The 20,010-nt window shown below is 42.5% G+C and overlaps 1 protein-coding gene across 1 annotated transcript in view; it reads right to left on the reverse strand.

The window, feature by feature from the left end:
* The window catches only part of ADARB2 (adenosine deaminase RNA specific B2 (inactive)), a gene marked incomplete at both ends in the record, with an annotated part of 327,918 nt that extends 313,255 nt beyond the window's left edge, over positions 1 to 14,663 (reverse strand). The window contains one exon of the mRNA XM_082499565.1: positions 14,564 to 14,663. Coding sequence (XP_082355691.1) covers positions 14,564 to 14,663 — 100 coding nt within the window. The remainder of the gene's footprint in view (positions 1 to 14,563) is intronic.
* Positions 14,664 to 20,010: the final 5,347 nt, after the last annotated feature.

The following is a 20,010-nucleotide window of genomic DNA, read 5'->3' on the forward strand; positions in this document are numbered from 1 at the left end:
GAAACAGGTAATAACAAACGGGTACCTGATCCCCCCTCAATCTCTCAAAATCTCAGTCCCAGCTACATCAAAAAACATGCACAGCAAGTGCAGCAGAGAAAAATGTTCCCTGCAGAAGCTGAGACAACAGGCTTTGCGTGGAAATCTTCACAAAGAGTTGAGGGAAGCTCAGACCTGAATTTCTGAAGGACGGTCCTTTCACTGCCACCAGTAGCTGGTAGAGCTGCAGGTCCTGTAATGGGATTTTCTGAAAAACTTGGATTTTGGAATTCTACAATTGGATGAAAATTTTGGATTCATTTATTTTTCATGTGTATGTATGTTTCTATCCTGCATCTTTACAAAGAAAATTTTGAAAATATAAACTGATAAAAGCTCTGCAAAAGCAACAATTCATCTATCATTTCTTTTCCCAGCCACAGTTTCTTTAAGCTGATTCTTGGAAAAAAAAAAAAATAAAAATGGACGTCTGAGGTCCCAAATTCTACAAGAGAACATGAGTTGTGGACTCTTAGACTTTCACTCTTTCCCCGCAGCCTACCTGCATGGATTTATTTTCAGGCTAAGAGCCCAGATAATGCAGCGTGTAACATTTCACCCTTAAAAACCCCAGTTACAACAAAGAACAAACAATAATCATGGTGGGTACAAGATGCAAAGAGATGAGTTACAAGGCAGATGTTCAACCTTGTCTTTTCAGCTGAGATCATAAATGGTCTGAGCCTAAGAGAAAAATTCAGAGCCCGAAACTGAAGGTTTGCTAATTAATTAGTTATAACAGCATAGGGGATTACAAAACATGGTTAGAACAGACTGAAAATGAGAAAGACAAAGGAGGATGGCAAAGGGAGTATGGACGCAGCACTGTCAGCGAAACATCTGCACAAGCTTGTGAAAATGACGCAGCTCAAAAAAATTGTGCTAAAGAATTAAAAATCAGCTACAACAACAAAAAGACAATGTTATGAACCAAATAAATTCCTGGAAATTTGGCCCAATGCTTACTAAAAAAAACTGGGGGTTGATCCAAGCTCCTTATGAAGCCTAGGACAAAACTTCCATTGAGTTCAGCCCTTTATATAAATATACGTGTACGTTAATATACGCGTTGCTGGAGCACATATTGGCATATTAATATGCATAGTACTAGAGCGTCTGTGTTTAAGTGTATAAATAGAAATTGAATATAAACATATGCATTCATAGCTTTGAAGTTCCATTAGTAACAAAACAGCGTAGAGAAATTATTAGCATTTTTACATGATGATTTCCGTTTAAGTCAGATATTGAACTGCTACCGACACTTACAAGGCATTCAACAGATGGGAAGTCAAGACTGATAAATTCTGTGCTATGCAAGTGTATTTTTAAACCTCCTTTAGTGTTAAAATTCTGATGCTGTGCTATGGGGATGAAATAAAGTGCTTTCTTGAGTGTGCAATTTTAACTTCCCTGTTTTCTTTTTGAAACTCTAATTTGGCAGCGATCCACTACTGATAGTACTAGTTAGCATCACCCTAACCCCTCTGAAAATTACCACTGAGGCCAATCTGCACTGAAGACAATGTGACCAGCCTTGTGAGGATGACCTATGGGAGGAAGGTCCCATAAGCAGTAGGGCCCGGTGCTCCCGAAAAAGAAAGATTTCCATGTAACAGCGCAGGATCGGGCTCCTATTCTCTGCATTCCGATTCTGCTCTCAATCTTTCTACCTTTTCTAGTGGCAACAAAAAGGGAAATTGTGCTTCTGTTCGCAAATTCACAACAAGCAATGTTGATGCACGCATATTTTCTGTATTACCTACTCAACAAAAATTAATCTATAACCTTAATGTACACAGTGGATGAAATTGAACATTACAGAAGTGAAGACAGAAAATATTTTTTCGAGTTCTTACTGTTTTGGAAAACGAATGCAATAAAGTTATATCCCTTTAGAAATACCACTGTTTACTATTTATGCAATTTTAAACTCTATTACTTAGGTAGCACTTATTTGTGTGGTTCATTGCGTGCCCTAAGAGACCTTCATTTGTTCAAAGTACGAACTTATTCTAGATTTAAAATGGTAAAAGCAAACTAACGTAAAAACATAATGAAATCACCTTCAAATCTGCTTACGTTCTCACTTTTCATACAAACCCCCATCACAAAAATAATCCCCCAAAGTTCTCTGAGATTATTCCAGCAAATCCCATGCCCAGCAAATCCTAAAACATACTCCACCTGATAGTGAAACTATCACAGTAATTGTCTGGGCTTTTATCTAATGAATACACATTACAGCAGTCACAACAAAATTCTAACTTAATCTACATTACTGGGGAAAGTTTCTGAAACAAGCTGTTGCAGGGAAATTTATGTAATACGTTGTCAACATTGAGCAGAGACAAGCTGTCTGCTAGAATGGGCTGCTGGAAACCAGTTTCCTACATGTGGTCAGGGGGCCGTATCGTCGCTACCCCTACGCCGTGCTTTTGGCCGCACAGGCGCCGAGAGCGCCCCATCTCGCCGCGCCTGGAGCCTGCCTGCCCACCTGTACTTCATCTCTGGGCAAAGCCTGTGCTGATCATCACTGAAAAGTCTCTTTTTGCCACGTGGGTTTCAGCGAGTCGTCATCGTCACTTTTACAACGCGCAAACTCGCCGGTACCTGCTGGAGCACGGGGAAATGACAGGTGGAAATGCAGTGGGTTATCTGTACGAGGTCTGCGCATGACCGCGCCTGCAGACAGGTACCTGCCCGACACCAGCATTTGCTACAATATGCTACGGGACAGGCCAACAAAAGGAAAATTATTTGAAAACAAGATTAACAAACCGCTCTTTTCAGCCAGCTGCCGGCATACGATACACACGTGGCTTTCGCATTAGAACAGCCATTAGAACACTGGTCTCAGCCCCCTGCTTTTACTTTTTGCTGTCTCCCATTTCTGTCTCAATGGCACAGCAGCCAACTTTACACGCCACTGTCAGAGAAACATTCCTTCAGCTCAGGAAGTGGCAGGAAGATCAGTTTAGATGTGCTAAGACAGAATGAGACTAGAGCCCTAAGAAATATGTGTTGGCAAGCAAGTGCATTATGAACTTTCCTAAACGTAGAAAATTTTTTAGGAAAAGGATGGTAACTTCTTATTTAGTTCCCGATTCCACAAAAAAAAAAATAAATTAAGCACCTGCATATTTGTATGCGGCTCTCGTTACTTATTATTTACTGCTTTTCTGAGCAGCAGTGGAATGACTGAACAAGAGATTTCGCTGAACCAAGGCCATACGTTACCCCAAAGACCTTTGATGATATATTGGTCCCATCCAGCCACCGGTCTCATACATACTTTCATTTTAATAATTGGTATGAATAACAGCTGCTTCAATAGCCGAGGCTACGCAGGAGGGGGTTAAGATAACAACAAGAAGGGGAGGAAAGAGATGGGTGTTTTGATAAAGAAAGAAACAAATGCAGAAAGTGCAAATTGTGCTAAACACATGGATCTTCAGGGTTACATACACTGTTTTATTTTAAGAGTGGCTTTTTGGAGCCTTTGCGGTTATCTTTTTAACTGGTAACGATAGGTTGAGACAGCCTCTATAGTGTTTACTTCATACTCCTGTTAAAACAGCACTCTACGAGACCCAAAGCAGTGTGTCATTTGTTGCTTCTTGCTTTCATTTCATTTTGGAGACTCTTGATGAGGGCTTGGAGTTTTTTGAGGCAAAGTTAAAGTAATAGAGTATAGGGAGGAGATATTTTTAATTGTTTTTAACTTTTAGAATTACATTCCTAGATCCAGAAACCAGGGCTTTGTTGTTTTGTTTTTTTTTTTTCCACCTTAGAATTATCTGCCACGTTTTAGTCAAAGAATTATCTTATGGTAAAGAGTACAGTCAATTTACAGTGGTTTTAGCTGAAGAGGAATAGCCTCCTGGTCTTCCAAGAAGCACGTGCACGTACAACATTGATGAACTACAGGCAAGGCACAAATGTAGGCACCATTATTAAGATTTTTTAACAGAAATAAAAGTTAGAAATTTAGATAATATTTAATCTTACTGAAATTAAGTGATTCATCTAAAAGGAGCAATCTCATTTAAAAAAAAAAAAAAAAAAAAGAAAACTAGTAACAGTTTCAATCAATTCCCTAAGCAAATTCTCATAGCATCTGAAGGAAGTAATGAATGTGACCAAACCAGAATTATTCTACAGATTTGTCAGCAAAGTGCTGCTAATATTGAAGAAAGATTTGCTGTTTCGGTGTAAACTGGGATACACAGAAACCTCGCCCTCGAGCCATTCTGGGAGAAATCAAAAGCCCTCCAGGAACTGAAGAGCAAACGGGATTTAACACCAAGGAAGAATCTGATCTCGTGCATTTCTTTATCTACAAAATAGATAAATAAACAAAAAGCCGCCTTCTTTCGAACACCAGCAGGCAGAACGGCTTTGCAAACGGCTGCAGCAGGCTGCCTTGCAGGCAGGGATCATACCTGCTCCTGCCCACGAGCACCGGCTGCCAGCCTGCAGCGTGCCACTCCGTCCGCCTGGACATCAGCGGCGCTCCCCGGGACCTGCCATGTCACACCAGTATTTCCCCAGCGATAAACCCAAGTGATGTGAAGCAACTACAGACGTGATGCAGCTGCAGAAATGAGAGGCACGGACGAGGAACAGGTTCATTTGATACTTGAAACTGGAGCGACAGACTCCCGAATTCCTACCTCGGGCCGATTCTGCAACAGATCGATGAGCTGCACTGACTCAGTATCCCTCTCTGTAAACTGGAGGAATGCGACCTCTCTGTCTGTGAGAGGTCATAACAACTCTTCCTAAATACTTTGAGTATGTACCTGGTATGATTACGCTAATGCATTTTTATTAACTCAGGGCAATGAGAGTCCTTGCTGGCTAGGATGAGTTGGAATTACCGGAAAAGAAGGATGACCTTGGTCACTGGCAGGGAAAAATAGTCCAATGCACCTTACATCATAGAAGTATAAATTTAACACAGAATTCACCAGTAGCCCTCAGGAAAATCTGCCAAAACTTCTTTGTCTATGGTTTCTTACCCCATTTAAGCAGAATGTATCTCCTGCTTAAAAATGTGCCTGGGCTACCCAATCTATAAAGCAGTGTTCTGTTAAACTACTTCTATTACAAACCACATTTCTAAACTGCAAAGGGCTATTTCATTTCTGTCAATTCAAACTCGGTGTACATTTTTTTTTTTTTAAAGCCCCACTTTTTTATGACCCCTAATAACCATCTTCTGATAACTGGTACTGTCAATATCTTAATGCCTGTTTCAACCTTACAGTTTACACCTTGTGTTATAACACGCAAAGACTCCAAAATTTTTTAAAACAAAATGAATGCAGAGCTTAAGTCTCATTTAAAAAGTATTATTGGCAGGGTACAAGTTAACCTAGAAAAACTAGCTTTTGACTTGTTCTGGCAGAACTGTACATTCCCTCTTCTTCCTGCATATGAAATCTAAAGGATTTGCACAGTGTAACTTTTTCCTTTAAAAAAAAAAAAAAAAAAAAAGAAATCATCAAATGACTTGTGCTCATGGATTTCAGCTGAAGGCACAAAAAGTGCTCCTTGTGGGCACAGCACCAGGTAAAGCAACCCTCCTTCATACAGCTGGAAACACCGGTCATTATAAACATGAATTGAAAACGAGTCGGGTATCTTGATTTTAGAGACAGCAGATTTTACAGACACACATCAGATGCTTTAGCATAAATAAATGATAAACACAGATCAATCAATAATCTTTGCAGCAGTTGCAGCTGGCGGAGACCTGCTGTCAGTGATATTACTGAACATGCCTTTTTTGTACGGTTTCTTTTAAACTCCTAAATCCACAAGCAGCAAGAGCTGAGCTCCCATTTAATTACTGTCTGCGCTGCTCAACAATGGAGGCAACGCAGACCACGGCAGCTCTGCCCCTCGCCTCCCAAAATCACCATTCATGCCGACACGTAAATAGCAGTTTATGATTGGCACGAGGGAGGGAAATTACAACCTGGAAATCGGCTAATGAAAGTTAATTTCAGTTAAATGTTGTTCAAGAATCCAGAGGCATTTTGCCTGGCGGTTTGTGGCAGGGCTGCTGGCACCGACGCGAAACGGAGCACGAGCTCAGGGTTGGCTTCTGCTCCCAAGTTATGTCAGTTCTTCCACAAGATTCAGTTGGAGAAAGATCAACACACAAAGAAGCTTAAGACCAAATCCACCTTTTTGGTAAAGGTTTGGGGTTTCCTGACATCAGTATTACAGGCTCCTGCATAAGCATCTAACTTCACCATTCTGAATCACTTAAGTACTCAAAAAAACATACCTACAAAAATAGAATATAGAAATATCCTAAAAAAATCTGGTTTACAAGAATTTTCTTTTATTTATTTATTTCTCACTCAAAAAAAAATATCTTATAATCCTTGTGCAGTTGTGCCTTTGTGATTTGTTGTAAGACTATCAGTATTAGAGAGGAAGATCATACACAAATCCTATAATACTGTTTATATATATATATATTTAAAATTACAAATTCATACAGCATGGATGGATGGACGGATGTGTATAAAACACACAAATGATACAAATGTATTTTATTTCTACATCTCTAAACAAAATACTTAAATGCAATATAAAAATCCCTCATATAAATATTTTCTGGAATCTACAGGCTTTAAACCCCTTTATCTAACATAACTTGGAATTTATTATATAGTCATTCATTTAAGACTGCTAGACAGCTGAAGCAAAATTTTATATTTAATACGAAAATGTATATATATATATATGTACACATATATTTAAGGCACAGACGCACATGTCTGTAGCAGCACAGTTCTGCCACCCAGACTCATGCTGAGAAGTTTCAATTTCAGTTTTACTGTGAGTAGGGGCAGCCTTATACAAAAGTAATACATTATAAGACAGTCGGCTTGATAGCCATCATTTTACATTTGTTAAACCCCACTATTTAAGGGATAAATAGCCATTTCACAGCCTCTGAGAAGTGGTAGGAAGCGGGCAATTGCATAAAATTAGTTGTGTGTAAATCTCTTTCTACCGAGATGGAGATAAAATATCTGTCAAATTCTACTTATTTCTTCCCACACTTCCCAGCAGCTCTGACTCTTCACGCTGATGTTTCATTAGCGGTTCGAGAAAGGTGACTCTGCTAATAATTTTGAGCACTATTTCTCTAATGAGAAACAAAGATGATGTAAAAATGGGGGAAAAAAAATATGCATGCATGAAGTATTTTGCCGAGATCTACTTATGGCTCATTCCTCAGTCCCGTAACACACATAAAATGCCACCAGCACGTACTGCAGGTTTCAGAAACAGCACTCACAAGTGGTACAACTCCAAAATCTGATGCAGTAGTTGGTACAGCGTTGGGACCAAACCCTGACCCAGCAGGAACGCTTTCACAAAGACAGACTGTGGTTTCAGGGGTAATCCCCTACTACACAATGCTCACCTGATGACGACGCACCAGCAGTCAGTCACGCCAGTAACTGGTTTTTTTCTGCTTAACAAATCATCGTGTGTTTGTAAAGTTTGTTTTCACCCCCTTTTAACCCACTCTTTTGTTTCTTTTTCCAAGGGAATAAGAAACGGAGGGTGTATTAATTTTTATTGTTATCCTCCTAACCTCACTTACAGCATCAAAGTAAGAGATTGGGAACCAGTCTCAATTTCGGTCTATTTTTACATACACCATGCAGGGCGGCGAGTAGGAACAGAGAGGAAGGCGACTTAAAAAGCCGTCAGGAATACTGCAAGGAAACGCAGCGCCTGCCTTCCTCGCAGCTGTGTTCCCGGTTCTGGGAGGCAGGCGGGCGGACTGCTGCGCGTTGCCACCGCCACGAAGCCGAGCAGAAAGGCACCTCCTGAATCGCCGGGCTACAGCCTCAGCTGCGAGAGCAGAGGAGAGCGCAAAAAGCCTCACGGTGAACGGGAGCGACTAATCCACCTACAAATCACCTTTTCCTCTTAATCCAAGTAAGTCAGGAGTCAGATAGTTTCCTGAAAAAGAGGATTCGTATCTCACATCAAAAAAAACTCAAATCCTTCTTAATGTATCCTACCTAAAGCCAAAACCTACATTCACTGAAGTGAGCACCAAACTTTTTCGCGTTAATCTCAGCTGAGCTCATCAAATACCTCAACTCCCTACACATATGTAAGTTTTGGTTTTCCATACCTTGAATGAATTCCCCAGGCCAGTCTCAACAGAAAAAGTCCTTCCACTCCTCTTAAACATGCTGAAATCCTGTTTCCTTAAAGGCCTGTCTTTAAATTAAAAAAAAAAAAAAAAAAAATCAGGAATAAATCAGAGTAGCCTGTTTACCTTCTCTATAATCTTTCCTTCTTTAATATAATTTTACTCCCTTCTTTCTGATGTTTATCTCCAAAATAAACAACATAAATCTTATCAATTTTCTTCTACTGTAATTTTATACATCCCTAATCCCTTTTGCCATATGTCTCTGAACCTTCACTCTCCTTTCTAGTACACATTTGGGAGCTAGATCAGCCAGAATGAAACAGAATATACTGAGTGAAAATACACCTTTCATTCATTAATGACACCGTAATATCTTCAATATTAGCCATCCTGCTCTTCCCGCAGTCTGCCCTGCTCTGTGCTTCCCCGTTATCACGCTTTACTTAGCAGAGATTTTCATTAAACCATCCACAGCGATGTCCAGTCCTTAGTCGGGAGCGGGTATTGTATTTTTGGGCCCCGAGTTAACATCTTCATATTTCAAACCCATCACAAGAAGTAAATTCTAGACTGACTCAACAACAATGATAACACCATCCATTTAATGCTTGCTCTTAAAGCATTAAATTTGGTTATTTTTACGACGCAGGGAGGGTTGCCTATTAGTATGGATTGACAAGCTGCTTCCGCCCGTTAACAAAGCGGTCTTTCTAATCTATTATATATTACAATATACTGTTAAAACTCCTCTGGGTCGGCTGCTTCGTTTCAAATTCATACAGCGGGGAACAAAGGTCAGCTGGAGCAGGAAGGTAAGCACTTCGTTTTACTACGAGGACTTACATAATTTGCAGGCAAATCGAGCTGTTTTACACAGAAAACGTCAAGTTCGTCACAGATGCCTCGAGACTGATCTATCTACTGATGCATTTCAGTTTTTTTTGTCTGGATAACTAATAGTTTACACAGAAAGATACAGTAAACTGCCTCAAAGGTTGTAGAGATAGTTAGCTGTAAACACAGGGATCAATTCAGGTTCGTTACTACTCGCAAAACCTACACAACATCGGACAGCAGTAATTCAAAAGTAGTACAATTAACAGAGATCAGACAGATACTCTAATGTTCGCTGTTTTAATGCGACTTGCTAACGTACGGGGAATTAAAAGAACCTAAGAAAACAGTTTGCACAGACCTTTAGTAGCTTTGATATTTCACAAGGCAATTTTATCTGACCTTTAATTTCCAGTGCAGTGTTTTCCATTTGTAGGGTATCACTTAAGAAAGGGCTGCCATTAAGTATTTGAAAAACTCCATTAATATCACTTAAACTGGAATTTGTAAGCAAAGCTCTCGCCTTATGGGAGAATTTCCCTACCCAAATCACCAAGGACAAGCTACAAAGTGTTAAGCAGTACGAAGCAATTTCCAACAGTGTGATGCTCTGCCACTAGCTTCATATGCCTCTGCATTGCCACTAAAGAAAGCAGAACATCTGATTTAATTTCTGTGTTCAAAAACGTAAAGATGACTATACATGGCATCGCTCATGTAAGAGATGGTCAATATTTATATCTGTGCTTTTTCCACTTACATAATTAAGACTCTTGAGATAAAGTTGAAAGATTTTGCTCCTTCTCCAAGTAAAATGTGCCATTTTATTGTTCCCACACTAACGTGTTGTTGCTAGGAAGATACAACTCTGCTATAACCTAATCGTCTGCTATTTAGATATGGACTCATGAATCCCATATTTTTATTCTAAATTTAAGTTCAGTCATCGTAGCTAATGTCCTTGATGCTATCTCAAATTGCTGTCATTACACGGATCACTAGAAATTGGAGGTAATAGTAAAAAAGAAAAGAAAAAAGAAAGGTACCAAATTAGACGACGGATAAAGGTTTAATCAATTTAATTTTATCACCAAATCCAGTCCCTTCCTCTCGAGCTGTCAGGGGACGAGATAAGCGGAACACATCTTGAAGCACGACGCAATCCTGTTGTGAGGAAGGAGTTGTGTCCCTGAACCTCGCCAAGATGAAACACGCTCATTTATTACTTTGGCATTGCAGGATGATGAAGAACCAAGCTGGTTTCCTCCCTCCATCCTCAGCTCAATCTTTCTATTTCATTAATTTTTCATGGAATTTCATTTCACAATCATTTTGCCTCTCTCACCCGCTTGCTGCCCTTATTTAGTTTATTCTGTCAACTTTTATTTCGCGTCCCGTTGTATCAGCAGCCACCTTGGCCGTGGCTTTCCACCACATCAGGGATACCTGATTCCCTCCTGTTTCCAGTAATTAACTTCAATCGCCAGCTCTATAAAAAGGCATTACAAGTGAGGTGACTTATTTGTTGTTCTATACTGGAAAATAACTCGGAAGGGGCATATCTCCAGTCACCTATTTCATACCTTCTATACGGTGATTTCTAAGAAGTTGCCGGTGGCTGCTGACGTGTGGCCTTTTTCGTATTAGCAGTAAACGGCAACTCTGCTTTTGTTTGGTCTACTCGTAACCGTTTCTCTCAGAAAATGAGCCTTCTATTCAAAATCTATACCACAGGCTACCAAACCTGCACGAACCGTGCTGAGGCCGCTGTGCTGAATTCTGCCAGTACTCTGCTGCTTTCCAGAGCCCTGGCGAAAACACAAGAACCCACAAATACAGTAACTTCCTATAAAGCCCTAAAAATTTTAAACGGATTTCTCTAAATCATCAGGCATAGTTTTCTAACCTCTAGTCCTTTTAGACACACAGATTAAAAAAAAAAAAACACAAACCAAAAACCATCACAGAAAGAGAAATATAAAATGCCTATTACTGCTTTTACACAAAATTAATATGCAGATAATATGGCAAGCGTCTGTATTTATTTTTCATTAGGTCTTTGAGAAATTAAGATATTTACTTCCCACTGAGACTTCAGATACTTATTTTCTAAATTACAATAAAAATATTCTCACCTATACTAATTCAGCAAATGGCTATGAATAGCTACATTTTATCTTTTTAACATACTTTCTGCAGGTAGTGTAAAACTGAATGAAATCACTGTGCAAATATATGCTTGCAATGTGATATTCATTGCATGGACATTTCACGTTAAGTCTTCAAGGTAGGATCTTTATACTGAAAGGGTTGCTGGATTTCATAAAGATAAAAATAAGATTCATCCAAATTAATTATTGGACGATATTATTGTACACTGGACTCACACTCGGTGTCCTGCACTTTTGAGTGCTCGATTTGCATATATAGAAATTCTGTCTCTTGCAGCACATTTTTTTATTGTTTTTTTTAGCCTAAATGCACAGAGAAATTCAGCTATTCAAAGAACGTTATTTGCTTCCCTTGCTTGAACTTGCTTTCTGCCCCCAGGAAACTCCTAAAACAGAGCATCCAGGTATAAAAGAAATGGAGCAAAGTGTTATACCCAGACACAGAAATTTATAATTCACACTAACCAGGACAAAAATGTGACTGAAAACATGGAAAGTAAATCAGAAGGGGAAAACCAACACTATTATATAAAGAATAATATTTGCTTCTACTGCTACATATTCCTAGATATTCTACCAAGTGATGTCTCAACCTGGTTTTAAGCACAGTTCCTATGTAACATGTAATAAAATATATGAAGTTGTATAATTTGTTGAGTCCATCTCTTTAAGTAGTGGGGATGTGACAGATAATTTCATTTCCGTACTCTGATTAATATTCGATTTAAATTTAAGACTAGAGTGAATTTCTTTGTCTACACGTGTCAAAAGGTATCTCTGTGTGTGTATGTGTAAACACATGTGCATAGTTACAAACATTAAAGCATCTGCTAAAAGCATTCTTGCTATAAACAACAAAATATGTCCTGGAGAATAGTTAAAGGCAAGTGTCTTTGGTGTAATTCTCTACAAAGATTTTTCACAAGCCATTAAATAGATCAAACCTGCAAAACGCCGGAGCCCATATTAATTCTCATAAAGACATCGTAATTTATGAGCCTAATAAACATTTTCTTGACTAGTCTCCAGGATAGTCAGTTTGTTAACCAACATCTTTACATTAGGCACCATCAAAAAAGACACAGAAATATATGATCAGTAAATAAACTAGCACAATAGTAAAATCCAACAGGTTTTATACTAGGCATGCCTTAAATTACAGGCATTTTTTTTTGCCAGCCTAAGTTTACAGGAATGGGTATTTTTAAGGAATATATACTATGATTACATAGAAAAGAAAATCAAAATCATATGAACACAAGCATTGCTTCCTACAATTAGTACACTAACCAACTACATTATTCGGAAAGTGGTTACAATAGCACGTTTGGAGGAATAATAAAAAAAAGAACTCTTCAGGTGCACATTCTTATAGACACTAGTCAGCCAAGCCCCTTCTAGAACGCCATCAACCTCCAGCTGTGTACTCTGCAAATAGCTGTCATCTACCAAGTTACTGTTTAGCAAGTTTTGGTGTTTTTTTTAAGACATTGAACTTCCACCTTGTTTTGACAAAACAGAGCAACACAGGATGCATCATAAAGGTCTTATTGAAAGACCCTTACTTTTGTCTGCTTCTTCGAAACAAAATTAACACTTATAAATTATAACAAAGCAACTTTGCTCCATTGCATAGATTAAGGGATTACTCTTTTCTCTTGGCCAAGCACAGGGCAGCTAAGGCTTGGTTTGTCATTCCCTTGAAAAGTAGTTTTGCTAGAACAAGTACAGCATAAAGAAGTCTGCGGAGCACAACTTACGTACAAGCAGATTTAAAGAGACTGAGTGTAGGAGCTCTCCCCTTGCTTAGTATTTTAAAATTTATTCTGTAACGTAGAGTAAAAGAGCCTTCGTCACCAGGTGTTGGAGCATGCCAAAGATCCAGAGTAACAAGTCAAGGTTACACACCTACTCGAAGTCCTGATATGTCTGCACGTCTGTTGTTTTTACTCTGCGTAGGTCACTATTTGTTACTACGATTTCGAATATAGAGAGTTCAGAGATGAAAGTTAAAATAATGATAGTCAAATGATACAGTCTACCATTTAGCATTTGCCCAGTTTTTACCAGTTACTATACAAAACCTGCTTTGATGCCTTTCTAAAAAGTTATCAAATACCGTGCCTATTAGCTTTCACAAATCAATAATTAAAAGACACTTAGCTAATGGTGCCTCAAAATTAGGATTTCTAGAATCAGAAGAAGAAACAGCGTATCCAAAGCATCAGCTGGAGCTGACAAGCTAGCTGACTAAAACTTGTGTTAGTCCCACATAATGATGGCAATTACAGGTTAGACGATATTTACTGCTTAGATAAACACCAGGAGTTAGCATCTCTGCAATCAAACGCGTTGCAGCTGGGCATCTCTGACACTCTGCTTCTCGTAGCAGTTCATTTTACTTTAAAGTGTTCACAGCCTGTTAATTTCGGCTTTTTCAGGCAAAACATCAAAAAACAGGCAGTAGTGTGTCATCCCCTCCACAGGAGAAAACAGGACAGCCTCGCGATGAGCTTTTATCTGGGGCATATTCCCTGTTCGCAATGACATCCTGGAGCTTCACTTTTCATGCTTATGGCAATTAGCGCCTTTCCTAAGAGAGGTTTGCTTAGGGAAGGGGAACAGCACCGAAAGAACAAAACTCGGTGGACCTTAACTAAAAAAAAAAAGCCAAAAAAAAAACACAACCAAGAAAGAAGAGGTAGTTTGAGGGGGGAGGAGGGGGGCGCAACCCGCCGGTGGGGCGCTCCGCGCTGCCCCAGGCGGCTCCGCGCCGCGCTTCGCCCTGCGCGGGGCACGTCCAGCCCGCTGGCACCGGCGGGCACCGGGGCGGCAGTCTGGGGTTCGGTCGGCGGTGCCGGGGCCGGGTATGGACAGTGCCGGGGCCGGCGGAGCCCCCGGGACAGCTCCGCCGCACGGCGCTATGCCCGGACGGGGCCGGCCGAGCCCCCGCCCGCCGGCACCCCCGCGGGGCTCAACCGCAGCCCAAAACAAAGAGAGGAGGAGAGCAAACACCGCCCGGCCGCGGGGGAGAGCGGCGCCCCCCCACCCCGCCCCGTCCCCGGCCGGACCCCGCTGGTGGCGGGTCGGCGCGGCGGGGGAAGGCACCGCCCGCCCCGCACCGGCCGTCGGGGCAGCGGCGGGGCCGGTACCGGCGTGCGCCATGCAGAGACAATAAAAACAGGAGCGGGTGATGTGTCTGCCGGGGCGTGTGTGCGGGAGACAGGCAGAGAGAAAGGGGGGGGGGGAAGCAGGAAACAAAACAAAAAAAAAAAAAAAAAGAGGAAACCAAAAAAGAACAAATTTCTCTTACCTTTCCTCTTTGATCGCCTCCTCCTCCTTCTCTTGGACTTGCATTTCAGCTGCCCGCTCGGCCCTCCCGACGCCCTGCTGCTGCCCAGCACGGATGTCATGCCTGTACTTGAGCGGAACAGCACCGCGCCGAGATGTTTTCCTCCCGCGGAGTTTCTCCCCTTTTCTGGAGGCGGCTTTTATAGCGCGGTGGGTAGGGCGGGCGGCGGGGGGGGGCGCTGCTCGGCGCTGCCCAGCGTGGCGGCGAGGGGTCGCGCCTCCGCCCCGACGTGGCGGCCCCGGCCGGGGCGATGCCCGGGGGCGGCCGCGGCGGCTCTGTCGGCCCCGCGCCCACTTTTCGCACCTCTGCGAGTTGCCGGGCACCGGCCGCTTTGAAGCCGATGGTGCGGGGGTGAGGGGGAGGGCTGGATTTGCTGCTGCAAAGTCTCCCGCAGCCCAATGGCTCCCGCCGCCCGGCTCTGACATCAGCTCCGCCCGCCCGCGCCCCCAAACTCCGCTCCCCCGGGGCTGCCGGCGGTGCCCGCTGCCCGGCGGAAGGCGAAGGGGAACGGCCCCGCAGGGAATAAAAACATCCCGCTCGCCTCGCCTGGGAGAAGACGGAGGGGCAGCTTGCGAGAAGGGAGGCTGCAGGCGGGATTTCGAGCTTTTCTTTTTCTTTCTTCTTTTTTTTTTTTTTTTTTTTTCCTCCTGCTTTAGACCATGTGGACACTGAGCACTCTGCTCCCAGGAACAGAGAAATGCCGCTGCTGTCCTCCCCGACCAAACACTTATTAACTAGTTCACTAATTGCGATGCTTATTATTCCCCGGGAAAGAATATGAGTTACAGTGGAAGGATCCCTGTATCAACAAACCGTATGCAAGAGGCTAAGTGTAGCGATTCCCCTTGAATCCCCGGTTATTTTTAATGTACGTGCTCTGCTAAATTCACGATCAAGGGCAAAAGCTCTGTGAAAAGAGGACTATGTTGTCGCTCAGAGTCATACATTAACACTCTGCAGTGCCTCATTTAGGCAACTGTGCAATTAAAGTGTCGGGAGCAGAGGGGCTTTTACAGAGAGGAAAGATGACAACAGCATTCCTCTGAAAAGCCTGACTACAAAGCATTACATGTTCATTACAAAAAGCCAGGCTATGCAACAGATAAGATACTGCTTTAAGTTACAAGGGACCTACTACTTGGGCGCTCTATCCTCCTTAGTTACTAGCTAACTTAAAAATACGTGTCTGGAAACGTAGGCAGTGAATGGAAAACGGAAGAATATCAAGAAAAAATTACGCTAAATAATTAATGTCATCATTAGTGCCTACTGCATTTGTAGTCGGCTGGAGGAGCACAGTAAAACCCTGTTTATCAGAACTCCTTTAATCTAAAACTTCCTCTTGTTGGAATGTAGGTTACCCAGCTCCTGCTGCTAAGCACTTCCACTGCAACTCTCCCAGCTATTAGAAATCCTCCGTGTTCGGCTGTTTTAGGCCTCTGTCATTTATGGATGAGGCAGAGCTACACGTTACACAGATTTTCAAATTAAATAAACAAAAATATTCCCATAAAAGTCTGTAAAAGTGCTTATTAAACCAGGATTTGGATGACACAGATGTACCAAGATGATGTCACCTCATGGACCCCACTCTCCACAGAGCAGATAAGACGGCCCATGTACACTTTTAGCTATGTGGCACAGCACAAAGCACAGGGGGGAACTGCCTCCCCCCCCCCCCGCCCCCCCCTTTACCAACTAAGCCTGTGAATTTAGACCCGCATTGCTTGAATGTCAGATATAATTTAGGAAGCCCTGCACGGAAGTAGGTTTTTACATGCAGAGTTCTTACAGGTACCTGGCTGCTTTTTTTTTTCTTTTTTTACAGCATAGCACCCAAAAGAATGGAACCTTTGAACTGCTAGATAGTTTAAGTAAACATCTCTTTAAAAAGCTTCTATTTCATGGAGAAAAACGTGTCCGTGGGAAACCGGAGAGGCAATCACTATTTTTTTGTTTTTAGCTTGAGCCTTCAGCCTTTAACCTTTCTCCTGTTTTCCTTCTGGTTTCTGTTGTCCTTACCACAGCTGACCCTCATCTGTTAATGTGGCAAAAACTTGCAGCTGTGTGTGAAGTAGTAATGCCACTGCAAAACACAACTGTGCATTCAACCATGCATCAAACTTCCGACCAGTCTGGAATTTAAGTCACTCAATTTAGAAGCCAGATTTAGAAAAGTGTCTTCTATGCTTCAGTACCAATCTGTGCTCTATCCATTAGGGATCTAAAAGAGAAGCAAGATCCAATTAGAAAGAAAATGAGCGTCCCAGGACATTCATTCATTTTTAGGAGTGGCTTCAAGCTCAACGCATTCTTTAAAGTTTCCAAAGACTTTCTTTGTGATAAAATTTCGTTACACTCTCAAAATTACTGGAATCTGAGGTGTTAAGATTAAGTCCCCGGAGAAGCCATGCTACCAAGCCAACCTGAAAAGCTACCAGCCCTCAGAAACTATCATTTGGTGCTAACAATTTCACAAACTGCCTTCAGTTCTCAGCACAGTTATGAGAAAGTCCCAGGAAGCCAATATCTGCCACAGCTGGGCTGGGCTGGGCTGGTGGTATAGCTCCTGCCTAGGCTGGTTTCAGGATCGGTGAAGGCATGAAGACAGCTGAAGTCATGCTGGTGGAAGGTCTCCTCTTGGTCAAAAGGGCAGTCATTTTTTATACCATTCGGCTACAAAGTCAATAGGATTCCTTAAATGTGCTGTGCTTACTCCTCTTTTCTCCACAATGGGAGGAGTCAGCTTCTCCACCCAGTGATGTCCCCTGTTTCAACGCCCTTTTTAACTTAAGTGCAAGGTTACCAGCCCCACACGACCAGGACTGTCTCTCCTCCCAGGCAAACACGTACATGATTTCAAGCCCTATGCTAAAGTGACATAAGCTCGATCCAGGAAATAGAAAGCCAGTATCAATGAGGTGGGGAAAAGGCTAAATTATAAAATAACGCCTGCTCTCTTTCGGTTCTGTGTTTATGTCTACTAATGGCCAATGCACTTGATAGTCTTACCACCCCACAGAAATTATGTGTGTTCCTGAATGCCCCAATAATGATCGTTAGTGGTATTCCATGCTCCTTTTTGGTGAGCAAAGCAGCTTGGGACTTTTCCCATCTCCATGGGCCTGGCCGTGGAGGTCGTTATGTTTATTGCCTTCAAGCTGAAGCATTTCAGACTGTTCTAAAGGCAGTAACTTCACACAGCTTGACTTACAGCCTGCGACGAAGTGCACATCACACCGATGCACAGCCACCTGCTCAGGCCTAGGTGGGTCACACAGGGTTTAAGGTGTGAGTCCTGATGCTGAAGACTCTTTCCTATGCTGCCTGGAGAGGCGAGACTCCTCTTGTGACCCATTGCAACTGCTGATCCCAGCCAGGACATCAAAACCTATGCTCCTGTTCTTGTAAGATAGACAGGTCCCTCTCAGTGCTGGAGGTACCCAAGCAAGGAGTCCAAGCTTTGCAGGATTTGTGACAATTCACTTCACTCGGGTTCTCTCAAAAGAGGAGAGCTGAAGTCCAAATTGGTTATTAACCAGAAGACTGATGGTGACTGAGAGCAGGATGGGGAAAGAGACAGTGAAACTGGATGCCAGGTTGCGTACACCTTAATTATATATTCCCATTTAAATTTCTCTGCCTGTGTGATATAGTGTAGAGTTAGTAATCAACAGAAATGGAGAAAAAAGAAAATGTCTGAAGAAAAAAAAACAGCCGACCTTTGTTTCAGCAACTTGTACTCCAGATATGCAGCTTCAGAACAAATCTTTGGGAAAGTTATGCAAATTTGAATACTAAGCCAATCGGTATTATGGGTGACCGGTACTTTTTGTGTACAAAAGTATTTAGATAAAGTAAAATAAGTATGAAATTCATTTTTCATTTATCTCTCTGTTTTTTCTTTTAAATGTGGAGCAACTTGATTTTCAGTGACAAGGTATTACAAAAATTGTAGGTGAAACCAATTTAAAAAAATGCTACATTGAACTTGCAAATGTCTAAAAATGGACTTGAGCATCTAAGAGGTACCAGAGATGCTCCGCAAGCATGTTACAGCATCTGCAGGGGGTCCGTCTCCCGAGCAGGAGGGCCCTGCTGAGCAGCACATCAAGGGGGAGAAGCAAGCTCCAGACTCTACACCTCCCAGAATAAGCACAAGCCCTCGAAGGAGAGGCCTTCTGGCTGCCACATTCCCCAGTTCCCAGCTGCGTTGTCCCTTCCCTGAGGAGCTGTGGATACCGAGAGCAGCAGGCCATGCTAGAGAGCTCTGTAATGTGCTGCTTGGGAGCAGACGTGCTCGATAGGCTCCCAAGAGGGGAAAGGGATGTAGTAGCCACCCTCTATTTGTCTCCCATCCTCCCCACCCCGTTTCTGCTTGCTTTTCCTCCCTCCTGCCTGCGTAGCTAGAGAAAAAAATAAGGCCCTTAGAATTTGGAAGATAGAAGATGCTCAAGGGCGTTAAAGCAGGACATGAATGCAATCGTGTGGCTGCGCAGGTGAGACTCCAGAGCCTTCTGCCGCAAAATGCCTGCACTAATCCACTCTTGCCCTACTTACAAGGAGCTGTCAGTGTGGCTATTTGCAGCAAAAGCCACTTTAGCTTTGGGGCCAAACATCACAGGGTGGTGATGAAGCAATGAGGGTATGGATCCATATTCAGTGTATCAAGTTTGCCAGAAAAATGCCTTGCTGCAGACAGGTCCTCCTGCCTGCTCTGCATATTCTCACGCATGAAATAGCCCAGGCTGGCTAACGCTCTGCTGTTAGATAGCAGGAGGTTAAGGCAGCGCTAGGAGGATTTTGCCCCTTCATTAAACTGCAACAGAACCGAAGGAATTTGGGATGCAATACTTCCTCTGCTAGGGGAAAGCCACAGCAGCCAAGTTTCATCTCCCACAGGAGAAACTCCCCGTCTTCTTCAGTGGAATTCACAGAAATCCAAGTCAAGGTGTCTGCTGGCTTCAGCAGAGGCAGGACCTCATTCTTTAAATTGGGTCTGAGGTGTAATTTACAAAAAAGCCTGGAAAGTATCCTGGGCTGCATCAAAGGAATTGTGACCAGCAGGCCAGGGAGGTGATTCCCCCAATCCGCTGTGCTCTCATGAGACCCCACCTAGAGAACTGCATCCAGCTCTGGAGTCATCGGTGCAGGAAAGACATGGACTTGTTTAGAGTGGGTCCAGAGGAGGGCAACAAAAATGATCAGAGGGATGGAACACCTGAGAGAGTTGGTGGTGTTCAGCCTGGAGAAGAGAAGGTTCCAGGGAGACCCTGTAGCAGCCTTCCAGTACTTAAAGGGGGCTTATAAGAAAGATGAGACCAAATACTTTAGCAGCACCTGTTGCAATAGGACAAGGGGTAATGGCTTTAAACTAAAAGAGGGTCAATTCAGACTAGTTATAAGAA

The sequence above is a fragment of the Vanellus vanellus genome (assembly GCF_965231255.1).
Source record: "Vanellus vanellus genome assembly, chromosome: 2".
NCBI classification, from domain to species: domain Eukaryota; kingdom Metazoa; phylum Chordata; class Aves; order Charadriiformes; family Charadriidae; genus Vanellus; species Vanellus vanellus.